The 13942-nt window shown below is 40.5% G+C and overlaps 1 protein-coding gene across 1 annotated transcript; it reads right to left on the bottom strand.

Annotated features, from left to right (window-relative positions):
• Positions 1–1643: 1643 nt before the first annotated feature.
• Positions 1644–13942, bottom strand: zfand3 (zinc finger, AN1-type domain 3). The gene is made up of 6 exons (XM_044049241.1): positions 13341–13942; positions 6730–6770; positions 4486–4680; positions 3156–3227; positions 2872–3039; positions 1644–1871 (listed from the first exon to the last, which is right to left on the bottom strand). The coding sequence occupies exons 1-6, from the start codon at positions 13406–13408 to the stop codon at positions 1717–1719; spliced, it is 699 nt and encodes a 232-aa protein (XP_043905176.1). The 5' UTR covers positions 13409–13942; the 3' UTR covers positions 1644–1716.

The raw sequence follows: 13942 nt of genomic DNA, 5'->3' as shown, positions 1-13942 counted from the left end.
CTTCCTGTTTGTGATTCAAACTTCCTGCAAAGTCAATTTTATTATTATTATTATTATTATTATTATTATTATTATTATTATTATTATTATTAATAATAGTAATAACAATAATAATATGATAATGACTGTAATATGCATACAGTGTTTTTAATCAAATATCAAAATAAAATCACCTTCACCCAAAAAAATAATAATTTTAGTGATTTTAGTGGAACAGCCCTTAAAGGACGAGATGAAGGGAAATATATTTTTTAAGAATTTACGCGTCATTTTTCTCCCGCCGAGAAACGCAGAGTCATCGTTGGACAAGATCAAAATAATAATAAACGTGCGTGTTAGTCGAGCTGATTTCATCTCAATACAGTTCATCCCGAGGAGAAGTGAATTAATCCCCAATTATTTCTTACTTTTGACGAAGTTTAGCCAAAATTTTTCAAAAACAAAACTTGCAGTTTTACTCGCCGTCATTAAATTTCTTCTTAACCAGCGCTTGGTTAACTCCTCACACGTATCAATATGACATCACCGATTTTTTTTTTTAAGATTCTCGTCGCAAAAACTTGATTCTACCTCCGAAAAAGAACAAAAACACACAAACAAACGCTAAGTAAATTAATAAATTATAATAATAAAGTATTTTTAAGGGGTAGTTAAGTGATTCACGTGATCAGTTTAACTCGGGGGGGATTTTGGTGAAGAACTCCTTGTTTGATTCAGTCGCGTTTACCCACAATGCACCAGGAACAACAGTACCACTCATTAAATTGAAGAAGAAAAAAAGAAGAAATCATAAAAAAGAGGGGGAGGAGTTTGGAAAGGAGGAGAAGAGGAACTGCTACTCAAGAGAATTCTTCTTGTCCTTTAGTGTGTTGTTGTTTTTCAAAGTTTGTGTTTCTCTTGTTGTCAACAGTTCGCGTGTGTGTGTGTGTGTGTGTGTGTGTGTGTGAGCAGAGGCAGGGGTCGGCTGTATTTGTCCTCCACGACGATGACGTCGACAACAATGGGGTTAAGAAGGAAAATAATTACCATGACGACCATCTGAAAAAGAATAAAGAAAATAGAACCATCCATGGACAGCCTGTAGGGGGCGGTGTTGTGCACGGAGTGGGAAAAAAACAAAGAGTGAGGAAGGCGGGGTTACAGGTTTGAAACTCCTCCCCCTTTTGGATGACGACCTGAGGACTGGTGGTGGGTTAGACCTGGACCCCTTCACCCGTGGGACAAAAAAAATGGTTTCTTCCATAAAAATCAGAGCGTGATCAAAGAGGGAATGAGCGTGATGATTCTTCCTCTGAAGAGGAGGTGGAGGTGGGGGGCGGGGCCTAAGGCTGTGTGTGTGTGTGTGTGTGTGTGTGTGTGTGTGTGTGTGTGTGTGTGTGTGTGTGTGTGTGTGTGTGTGTGTGTGTGAACATGCGAGATACTGAAAACGTCGGCCAAATCGCCCCCTGTTGGCCGCCGAGAGCTGCCTCGCAAACCAGAGCCGAGTCCAAACAGACTCTCCAGGGGCGGGAAATCAGGGCGACGACAGGGTCGAGCTGAAGATCCAGAACTGTCGGGTCAGATGCAGGGTGTTAGGACCCCGCCTCTTCCTCTTCTTCCTCCTCCCTCCCTCCCTCCCATTTGTCATTCCTCCTCCTCCTCCTCCTCCTCCTCCTCCTCCTCATGTAAGCGCCTCATCTCTAAACTGGGTGGCTAGTCACGGCGTGGTGTGACCGATCAGGAGCACTCCTCCCCGATGCGTTGGCACGAGCGGCCCACCTTGCGGTCCAGCTTCACCATCTTGAGGACGGCCTCCTCGCGTCCGCGGCCCAGGTGGTCGAACAGACAGTCGTGTTGCTCGGGGAGACGGTGGAGCATGCAGAAGACATAGCCTGGTGGACGGGGGACAGAAAACAGAAACGTGAGGTGCGACGGAGAGGAAGTGACCCCCGCTAGGGCCTTTAACACGGAAACAGAACTTTTCACTTTTACGATCTTTTCTCTACGTTACCATAAAAACAAACAAACAAAAAATAAACAACGTCTTCACACTGTAGTACATACACCAGGCCTGTGTGTGGCGCTGTGACACCAAAGTAATACACCCAAAAAACAGAAGACATCTGGTGGCTAATGTGTGTAACTGCAAGATGGTACGCGAGTATATCGCAAGATACGATTTGGCAAACACTTAGCGTATCGCGATATATCGTAACGTAACTTAGGTATTGTGATAATATCATATAGTGACTTAAATATGGTATTGTGACTTAAAAATAATATTGTATCATGACTTAAGTATCGCATTGACTTAAATATCGTGATATTGTATCGTGACTTAAATATCGTGATATCATATCGTGACTTAAATATAATATTGTACCATGACTTAAGTACTGTATTGAGATATCATACTGTGACTTAAATATCGTGATAATATCGTATCATGACTTAAATACAGTATCGTTTTGTGACTTAAATATCGTATTGTGACTCAAGTATCGTATTGTGACTCAAGTATCGTATTGTGACTTAAATATCGTATTGTGACTTAAGCACGGTGATAATATTGTATTGTGACTAAAGTATCGCATTGTGACTTAAGCACCGTGATAATATTGTATTGTGACTTAAGTATCGTGATAATATCATTATGAGGTTTATTTAAGATTTCCAGGTTTTCTTTATTCTTATAAATCTATAAAAACGTACAAATAAAAACAAACTCTAGTTTAGTGTAATTTGTGGGATTAAGAAATTATTCATTTCTTATGGAAACGTATTTGTTTATTTATAAAAAATATGGATTTTTATCGTGTGTTCTCTTAAAAGTAAAAAGAATCTAAATGTCAGAATAAACATAGAAAAGTGTGTGCGTGTGTGTGCACTGACCGCAGCGGCAGGAGCCCAGTTCCTGCTGCACCAGCTCTAGTTTGGTTTGGCAGCGATAGCAGCGTCGACGGTTCTTCTGCTTGGGCATCCCGCGGCTCTCGCTGCTCCCGTCTTTCTCGTCTGTCCGAGGCCGCTTCTCTGGCGTCTCCTCGCTCTCTGAGCCCGAGGCTGAGCGCACGCGCACACACACACAAAAACACACAAACACACAAATGGTTAGTGCTCAAAGTGGGACAGGTCACATGCGCACAAACACACACACACACGCGCGCTGCGGACTGTACCTGATTCTCTGGGACGTTTTGTGGGTGTGCAGAGTGAGAGTGTGCCTGTGGCTGTTTCTGTGGACGACACGCCTGCACATGGAAAACAGGACAGAAACGTGTCATTCCGGCACCAAACATCCAAAACCACCGTCACACAGTGGTTGAAAATATCTACACACACACACTCAGTGTTGAATGTTGAATTTAACAGCAACATTTAACTCACAAATTACTGCTATAAGTTCATTTAAGTCACTTAAATGTATTTAAGTCACTTTTAACTGTATTTAAGTCACTTTTAACCAAATTAAAAGGGGACATATTATACCCTATTTCCCCCATTAAAATAGTTCCCTGGTGTCCTAATGAACATGTCAGTGACATGCTTTGGTCAAAATACCATAAGGATGAAGAATCATAGCAGTTCAATAACCCTGCTAAACCCGCCCCTTTCAGAACGCTCGGTTTTCGTGCATGGTCCCTTTATATGCAAATGAGACACACCCACTTCTTCCAGGGGGTTTCTGATTTGTCCTCTTTACAGCGCTTTACAGCTCTATTCGTCTCCCCCTCCCTCCACTAGTTCTCTGAAAATATCAACATGTCAGCGTGCGCAGAAAACAGCAAGAGTGCCGTCACAGGAAGAGACGTCCTACATAAGGATCGAGCCGAACAGTGCCAAACTGTAAATCAGTTAAAAACACTTAGAGACAGCACCGCTGATCGCCATCAGCGCGCGGCGAGCTGAATAAACTGCTGCTGTATGTGACTGTATCAGACCGGTGACGGTATGCTCCGGAGTTGATTTTGCATAATTTGTCCACTTTAAGTAATCTTTAACCATATTTACAGCACTTTTAACCATGTTTAAGTCACAACTTAAAAATACACACAAACATCATCTTAAGTAAGTACCCAACTTAGTTCTGTATCAAAGAGTTGAATATAAATGTTAAAATGCTTGGAAAAATATAAAAATGAACCTGACACTGTGTATATTTCACAAACATAAAATTTAGATTTAACATTTAGTTAAATAAAGAAGTGAGGAAGAGGAGGAAGTAAAGAAGTGAGGAAGATCAGGAAGCAAAGAAGTGAGGAAAAGAATGAAGTAAAGAAATGAGGAAAAGAAGGAAGCAAAAAATGAGGAAAAGAAGGATGTGAGGAAAGTAACAATGGTTTAAATCCAGTGGACATTTGTCTACGTTTAAAAATGACGCTCTACAGCTTCAACAAATTAAAATTTACGACCTCTTTACAATCTAAGATGATGTTGCAAAAGCACTAAAACAATAAACAGTAAATACTTAAACTAAAAGTTAAACAAAGACAAAGGTTTGTTTCTCACCTTCCCGCTGTGAGCTGGGACACGTCGGCGAGGGCTCTTCAGTCGACGGCTGCTCGGCGCCGGAGGGCGGCGACGACGATAGAGACTGACTACTGCTACTGCTCGTCTCGCTGCTGAACACGGACGATTGGCTACTCCCAGTGCTTTGGATAGGTTTGGAGGTGCAGTCGTCACCTGGCTGCTTCTTCTGGATGTCTGCGGTCGAGGACATGGACAGAGAGAGAGAGAGAGAGAGAGAGAGGGAGAGAGAGAGAGAGGGAATAGCAGGAAACGAAGAATACAACATTTACTCGTTTAAAATTAAACAAAGACGTCGTCGTTTTGGGAAACGCACTTTACACCATTTTGTCACATTTTTGAGACAAAACGAAGAAAACAATCAAAATATTTAGTTACAACCTTCCTCGTGTACCACCGTTGGTCCACGCGCCACAGTTTGAGAACCATGGGACTAGCCAACTGAAGTGAAGGCAAACCTCGGATAACTTCTAAATACCGATATTTTAATTAATGAATGAAGGCGCTCTGAAGTAAACAGACGCCGCCAGTTCCACTCGCCGGGTGTCATCACTTCATGTCCCCACAGGGTGGCGCTCAAATGAATGACAGGAAAGTTGGCTGAAGAAGAGGGAGTTTATATAACGGTGGAGAACGTACCTGGTACTATTTTTAGTATTTTGACCTTTGACCTGTGTTCTCTTACCTTTTGAATAAATAGAGGAATCCCACACTTTTCACATTAACATTTTCTTCAGACAGATATCACTCTATGATTGTCTCTCTCTGATTGTATGTTGATTAACGCAGAATTGTTGTATCACATGTCGTATCTCGAGGTTCCCTGTGATTCCCTCACAGCGTGTTTCGTTGACGTCTGATTCACAGCTGCAATTTTCATTATCGATTAATCTGTTGATTATTTTACGATCAAATCGTTGTTTGGTCAATAAAATGCCTTAATAAGGCTGTTCTCTGTTCTGACATAATAACAACACACTGTGTCTTCATGCTGCATCTGTGCGACACTCACAGGAGCAAGTTGTTCTGTTTTAAATGCTTTTAGTTTCTTATGGAGGACGTCGTAAATGTCCTCTCTGATATTATTTAGATTTAGCGCATATATAATCGTTATTGTTATTATTTTTGATAAACTTGAGCGGCTAATCCGATGTACGTTCTTAAGGAAAGTGTGTTTTTAAAAAGCTCAGAATGAAATGAGCACGTCTGCCAGTTGAAACATGACTCAGCGAGAGACTGGACATTGAACCCTGACTGCAGAATTATCTCAGATGTTATTGATCCGCGAGCAGATCGTCTTTACTCCGGGGACGCTTGACCGAGGTCGGCCTGGGATCTCCTTGTGGGTTCATGTGCATCGTGTCTTTTCTGACTGATACTAGACTCCTGACATACTGGTTGCCATGGACACCGACAGTGGATGTCACGCACCCTCACAACCGGTCTTCCCCACACAGACAGGAGACGCCGTGCGGGCGAAACACTTGACATTTTCAAACTTTTAATCTTTTTTACATTCAAGGACTTTTGTGACTGAAAGCTGTCGAGAGACAAAGATTCAGCAGATGATTCTGAACTTAGAAAATCCACAATCCTGTTTAGGAACTATAACGATGAATGGCTTATAATATACATTATTATTATTACTATTTTTACTACTAATAATCAAGTACTATGTTCATTGTCGACTAAATTCATAACAAATTGAATAACGTGATAATAATGTATCTTGACTAAAATATCACGATAATATCGTATAGTGACATAAATATCGTAACTTAAATATTGTGATACTATCATATCGTGACTTAAATATCGCTATAATATTGTATCGTGACTTAAGTTGAATATGCCAGGCAACAAGTCGAGATCATGGACACATGTACAGACACACATGGAGTCTGATTTGTCTGTCAAGATCTAGACTATATCTCTGAGTGCTACCTGATGCTGAAACATGTTTTCTTTGTCAAATGTCATAAAAAAAAATGTTATGTGTGATGATAATGAGAGCGGGACTAGATAAGCTTTTGGCTTCTCCCGTTTTCCCTTTCTGTTATGTGTATTGTGTGAACTACTCTGCTGGGTGATGAGTGATCTAAATGTCATGACTGAAATAAACATATAAATAAATATTGTGACAATATCGTATTGTGACTCAAACATTGCATTTCATTTCTCATTGGTACAGTTTTTATTCTACATTTATCAAACATTGAGACTCACCAGCAAAACATTTGGAGCAGAGGTTCATGGTTTTGCTGGACCTGAGGGAACAAAGAAAGACAGATATTTTTTACTGACTCAAACAACGTTTTCTGACACAATCTCAAAAAGTTAGATGTGTTTAAATGTCAAGACAATTATCACCGCGTTTAATATCACATTTTATATGCAAATAGTCTCTTAGTTGCCTAAATGTGTCATTCGTGGTCCCCCTCAGTGTAAGTACAGGCGATAAAACATGCAATGTTGTTGAATTCCCTGCGCTTATGACGGCAGCATGTGCATTTCACCGCAAATGTTACTGCCCCACCAGCAAGTTTACTTCGAGAGCTCCACCTTAGCTCCACCTTGTCCCTGTGAGAGTGCAGGCAAGGGAGGAAGAGCAGTATTATGTCAACGCGGAGGGACAAGTGTGCTGTTGGTGGCTGCACAGTGGAGCAAAGCGTTTTACACAAACTTCCAGCCTCAGAGGATTTGTGTGTCCAGTGGATACATTTTATATTTGAAGCTAATGTGCCGGATAAAGTCAGCCAACGTGTGTTTGTGTGTTCGCACCACTTCACATCAGACTGCGGCCAGCGGTCGCTGTATTTAGTCAGCGACCGTATTTCACCGACGTACAAATAGAGCTCATAACTGACCATTCTGACACATCCAAATTAAAATGTATTTGTTCAGTACGTCCTCCATGACTGGAGCACAGACTCAGTCTGATACAGTCACATACAGTGGCGGCTTATTCAGCTTGCCACGCGCCGCTGGCGATCAGCGGTGCTGTCCCTAAGTGTTTTTAACTGATTTACAGTTCGGCACTGTTCAGCTCGATCCTTATGTAGGACGTCTCTTCCTGTGACGCCACTCTCGCTGTTTTCCACGCATGCTGCACGCGGCAAGATGTGGGTGTGTGTTTGCCTGTGTCTCATTTGCATATAAAGCGACCATGCACGAAAACCTAGCGTTCTGAAAGGGGCGGGTTTAGCAGGGTTATTGAACTGCTATGGTGCTTAATCCTTATGGTATTTTGACCTAAGCATGTCACAGACATGTTCATCATCATTTCCAGGTCTGACGAACACCGATCCACATTTTTTAAGGTTTTCTGATACTTTACAGAGCAAAAGATTCATCGATTAATCGAGAAAATAATCGACAGATTAATCGATTATGAAAATAATCGTTAGTTGCAGCTCTACTAGCGCTCTCTACAGCTGTTTTTTAATTCTTTATTATTTTGCACAATGAAGACATTCTATATCGACATCTGAGCATGAAAAATGTTATTTTCACAACAAAAGAGAATAAATCCCAATATATCGGCATACCCGATATTGTCAAAAAAGCCCAAAATCGTGGATCCCTCATTGTAGATTTATGCCAATCCCTACTTCACACGTAATGGTACCTGGTCTTGGACTTCAGCAACATTTGCAGTTGCTCCAAACGTCAAAGTCGTCCACCATCAAACTTTAACGATACATGTTTTCTACATTTCCACCCTCGAGAATCCACTGTAAAAGATTTACCCAGGTCAACTGTTCCATAGCACCAATCCCAAAACCTCCATATCTTGACAACGCGCAGCTAAAATCAACATTTAATTCTTTTTATAGCAGTTCTGCCTGCTTAAATTTAGGGGCTGTCCACAAGGGAATTGGGTTTAGGTGAATGCGCATACTTTTTATGTCTACACGGAGACTGTGTTTTAAGGGAACAGAACCTCCCAGAGTGGGAAAACTTCAAAACGCCCACCTCCCGTTTCCATGTAGACGGATAATACACTACTTTGGGAAAACAATAACATCATATTCCCAGCTCTTTCTTGCGTTGTCATTCATAGTCTTGTGTTTGGAAATAGTTTAGTTTGACAGTTTTACCAACTACTGTCAATGACAGACACTAAATATCACTATCATTTTCAGACCTTCCAGAGGACGGTTTTATGACCCTCTTTCAATACTAAAACTGCAAATTTAAGCAAATCACTATCACTGCTTTTGCCGTTCTGTGGCCCCATTTTGGAGAGAAGTTCAGGAGGTCCTGGTCTGGAATCTGCTTTCAAAAAGAAAATGTATCTAAATTTTTTAAATGATGTATCTTGGAGATCTGATATCGATCTGTTAAATATGTTTTTAGCGGGACACAAAAAGACTCTGAGCAGAAAATGGCTTCAGAAAGACAAACCGACAATAAGTAGTTTTCCCCCCTCAGCTTCTGGATCGCTCTGTCGTATTCACACACTACAAAACACGAGGCTGGCTACTTTCTGTTAGCTCTGAGTCCTGTCAATAGACGCTGGAACTCCGTGGGTTATTCATGTCATTGTTCCTGCAGGAGCTATGTGACAAATGCGGCAGGACAAGCCGGCACAGACTGTATTCGCCTTCACCAAGAAGCCACTGTGGTTTTTTTGTTTTGTTTTTTTAATGAAACCTGGTACAGTAGTCTCTACACCAGTGAGTCACCCAGATATCTCAGACACAAACTGATTAACTACTCTAAAACACACACACACACAGTGCTCAAACAAAAGGGAACAACTCATTAGGACTTTGTTTGTGACCCAGATCTGTCTTCTTTCCAAATTTGGGCTACAGCTGCAAACACAGACTCATTTACAACAAGATCACTCAGAGAGGACAGACCACATCACCTGTGGTTTTTACTAACCACTGGATCTAGAAGAACTTTACCCACTCATAGCTGGGACTGTCTTACACAAACAGGACATAATTCATCGTGATCTGTGAAGATGTCGCTGAGATAAACACACGTTAACTTGTTCAATGGGACTGAACCGTCTGAAAATCGGTCAGCCCTAATTTCAACCGCTGCCAAATCTATAATCTAGATCCAGGTGAAAGTTTGGTCTGAATCTGCAAACACAGACCAATTAGATATACATGTTATGATTATAATAAATAGGGATTTAGGGAGTGCGTATATTCTTGGGAACAACAACTTGGTTCATCACTGAAATTCAGAGTGATCGGACAAAAACTGTAGATGGGGAAATGCTAAAAGGAGGAGGTGTGTAGGTAAACATGCTGCATGGTATCAATGAAAACATGGGTGTCAACCAAAAGGCTGAAACGTGACAGGCTTCAAAGATCACGTTTACGACACAACTGTTGGAATTCTCATGCTGCTACAGGTGTGTCGACACTGTGCAGCTCCAGAGAGTCACGTGACCCCACAACAACGTCAACGCACACTTTGAGTATTCCTTTTTTTCCCTTCCAGTAGATGGATCCAATTTCCCTATTTTGTTTTTTCTTCTTTCACAAAAGTGCTGAAATTGGGAGTGTTGTTGGGCTTCAAGTATGGGAAATTATATATAGAAACATATTCAGGTGTGTGAGAGGATTCAAAGAGCTCCAACGAAGGAATTCAATCCTTCAACCTTCCACACACACACAGAGAGAGAGAGAGAGAGAGAGCGAGACCTTGAGTTTCAGTGACATGTGTGGAGTGTGTGTGGGGACAGTGGACCAGCAGCCCCAGGCCACAGCCCGCCCTGCTAACACACACACGTGCATACGCATACACACACGAGCGTCAGGTGGGTCACTGGTTCCAGTTTGCTGACTGGACAACATACAGTGAAGGCAGGTGTCGACAATTGTAAAAAATATGCAGATGTCCATAAGTGTCGAGAAAATCGCAACACATACGGCTGCAACTAAATTTCTTATTTTGACTAACAAACTATATTAGGGCTACAGCTAGCGCTTATTGTCATTATTGATAAATTTGTGGATTATTTTTCGGTTTGTCAAACACTGGAAATTGTCAAATGTCTCGGGGTTTTTTTTCTCACAAAGATGACTTTTAATGATTTCTATGGCGCAAAAAAAGCCGAAAATACTCATGTTCAAGAAGCTGAAAAATCACACAATCCCTTAGTAATGTATAAATAAATCAGTTAATTCTTGCAGTTCTAGTCTCAAAATAATGATATAATCAGTAACATGTTGATTTTCTTTAATAAATCTTTCTTTGAAGCTTCAAAATATGGGAAAATTCTCTTAATTACATTTGTCTGTATGTGTTTCTGTCCACTATTTTCTCCATTAATCGATGAGTTGTTTGTTTCAGAAAAAGTTGAAAAATGTTCCACAAACACGAAATTATTCAGTTTCAATTATTTCTTTGTTTTAAGAAAGCAGAACATATTCACATTTAAGAAGATGAAAAAGCAGAGAAATTCGAGTACTTAATTATTGATAAAAACATGCAAAACAAAATATGTAAATACAGACAAATATATTGTTTTGGTAACATGAGTAATGTTTTATGTGATTGTCAGTTTACTAAACAATTAAGGACATACATACAAAGTTTTCTCATCTTTAAGGTTGAAATTTTAGACATTTTATGTGACTAATGCATCAGGGATTTTAGTAATTTATTCAGAATACTGTGTCAGTACTCGGGCTAGGCACTGAACTTTTAATACTTCCATGGTTATCAACTTAACTGTGTAACAGACTTCCTGTTTCACCAAATATACATGTATTCATATCAAATTCCCTTGCCTGAGGAGTTAAACTCATCGGTGTCAGTGAGTCAGTAATCATGCAGCATGTAAGTTTGACCAGTATTAGAGCAGAAAGTTGTCAAAAAGGATACAATAAAACTGGTATTGAGAAAAGTACCAGTATCAGAGTTCAAATATATATGAGGACACCAGTTCTTAATTGTTTTAAATCAATACCCAGTTGCCCTGGTTAGCACAGATTTATGTTTACCTCAATTTCATCGTGTTACTTTACATTTCAAGTCAAAACGAAACTCAATACGAAACATGGAAAACGAGCACCTCTGAAGTATATAAACACACATGTATATATACACATATATACACACACACACATCTATATACATATATATATATATATATATATACACACACATATATATACACACACACACACACATCTATATACATATATACATATATATATATATACATATATACACACACACACACACATATATATATATATATATATATATATATATATATATATATATATATATATATATATATATATATATATATATAGTATATACACACACACGTACATATATTTTACATAAAGCAGTTGCGTCTACATAAAGCAATTGGGTCTTCCGGTTTTTATTTTTTTCCACATTTCCCCCACAACTGTTGACATGAACAATGGATGATACAGTTGAATTTTGAAGGCAAGAAGTGACATATTTAACTTAATCTAATTTGACACTGGAAATAAATGTTGCTACAAGGATTAACCAATTATTAATCAAATCATTTCGAGTGTTCTGCTTCTTAAATGTGAATATTTTCTGGATCTTTGCGCAATAAAACAAATAATTCACAACATCTGAATTAGTATGGTTTAGGGCTGCAACGATTAACCAATTATTAATTACCAAGTTAAATGTCAACTATTTAGGTTTTTTCAATATTAAAAACAAGGCTTCTGATTTTTTTTTAGCTTGTTAAACGTGAATATTTTCCTGGTTTCTTTACTCCTTATCAACAAAAGAATCATTGTGTGAAGTGAATTATTTTTTAGTTTGTGGACAAAAACAAGACATTTGACAACGTCATCGTTTCCAGGTTTCAACATTTTACAGAACAAACAAGTACACAATTATCCAAGACAACAATCGATAAATCAAACAATCAATTATAAAAAAAATATTGTGATTCTAATACAGTTTGAGGTCAAAGAACATTGTTCTGAAGTTGGGGAAAACCAGTGGACATTTTCAGACATTGTACTTGATTAATCAAGATAACAATCAACACAATAGCTGATTATGAAAATAAGTGTAATGTGCAGTCCTCACATGGTTTGTTGTCAAAATAAGACACTGTGGACTTAAAAAGTACTAAATTAGTCAAAAGATTAATCGATTGTGAAAACAATGCTTAGATTACATCACACAATTACTTGTAACATACGATTCATTTCAAATTGATTCCACCATGATACAATGTCCCTTAATAAAAATCGCACTGTAGCTCATGTATCGCGATAACGTATGGAATCGTCAGAGAGCTGTTGGTCGTTAACACTCACGGGTTAACACTCAGGAGATCCGAGTGAATCACATCCGGTATGCAACACACATCCACCACTTGACTCGACCCGAGTGTTAAAAAGGTGTGAAAAAACCTTTAAAACCCAGTTTGAAATGACAGGGCTTGGTTTGAAACGGGTCCGAGGGGAGTAAAGAGGAGAACCGCTTTTTCACAAAACAGGGGGCAGATTTTTAAAAAAAGGGAACCTGCTGGCAATAAATCATTTTCTCTCTCGGGTACGTCACCTCCTGGCTCCGCAAAAACACACTAAAACACGGGCAGCGGCGGCCGCAAACGCCGCAGCAGCTGTCGGAGGCGACGACAGCGGCGTCGGGGGCTTTAAAAACGGCGGAAATGTGGCTAGTTTTCTGGCTAGCAGGTTTATTTATTAGCTAACTTCCCAACCCCCCACCCTGTCTGTCGGCCTAGAACAACAACAATGGGGGTTTGAACGAGGTGAACCCGTGTGGAGCTTATTTTCATCCACATTCCCCCCGTCACATTTAATTAAATACAATGTTAAAAGGTTAAAACTCACCCCCAAAATCCACAGGGACACCGGGGAGGTAGACTCGGAGGTTTGCTTCGTTCACTGGTGTCTCCCATGACTTCCAACACACACACACACACACGCAAACACACACACACAAAAAGCCCGATATGGACACGCGAGGCCGGGGATGAGACCGGGGCCTGCTCCTTCTTCAAGTGAGGGTGGGGTGGGGGGGTAAAACCCGACTCCCAAGTTAGAAAGACAACAATATAAATGTCCTTTTTTGTCTTAAAGTCCACACGCGGGGGGGAAACAGGCGTCGTTTCGTCCACAAAGCGCACACAGCTTCCGCTAAACGGCTCAGTTTGAACTGGAAGAATTGAGAGGCTCTCAAAGCTCGATCAGCTGGACGTTCGGACGAGTCGACCGAGGGCCGAGAGCGCGGGGGCGCCCCGGTGTCTCGCTCGACGGCGAAACGCACCGAAATGTCACCCGACGTCCACGGGAGCGGACGGAACGCACACGGCGGCTCGTTAGACGCGTGCGAGGCCACGGAAAAATAGAAAATAAACAGATTAACGCGAGGCCTACCCCTCCGAACACTCTAGGACCACCCCTGCTCCTCCTCACACGTCGCTGGCACCGAG

Source organism: Solea senegalensis, linkage group LG17, assembly GCF_019176455.1.
Source record: "Solea senegalensis isolate Sse05_10M linkage group LG17, IFAPA_SoseM_1, whole genome shotgun sequence".
Classification (NCBI taxonomy): Eukaryota; Metazoa; Chordata; class Actinopteri; order Pleuronectiformes; family Soleidae; genus Solea; species Solea senegalensis.
The sequence above is the reverse complement of the archived record's forward strand: the minus strand, read 5'-3'. Positions and strand labels throughout refer to the sequence as shown.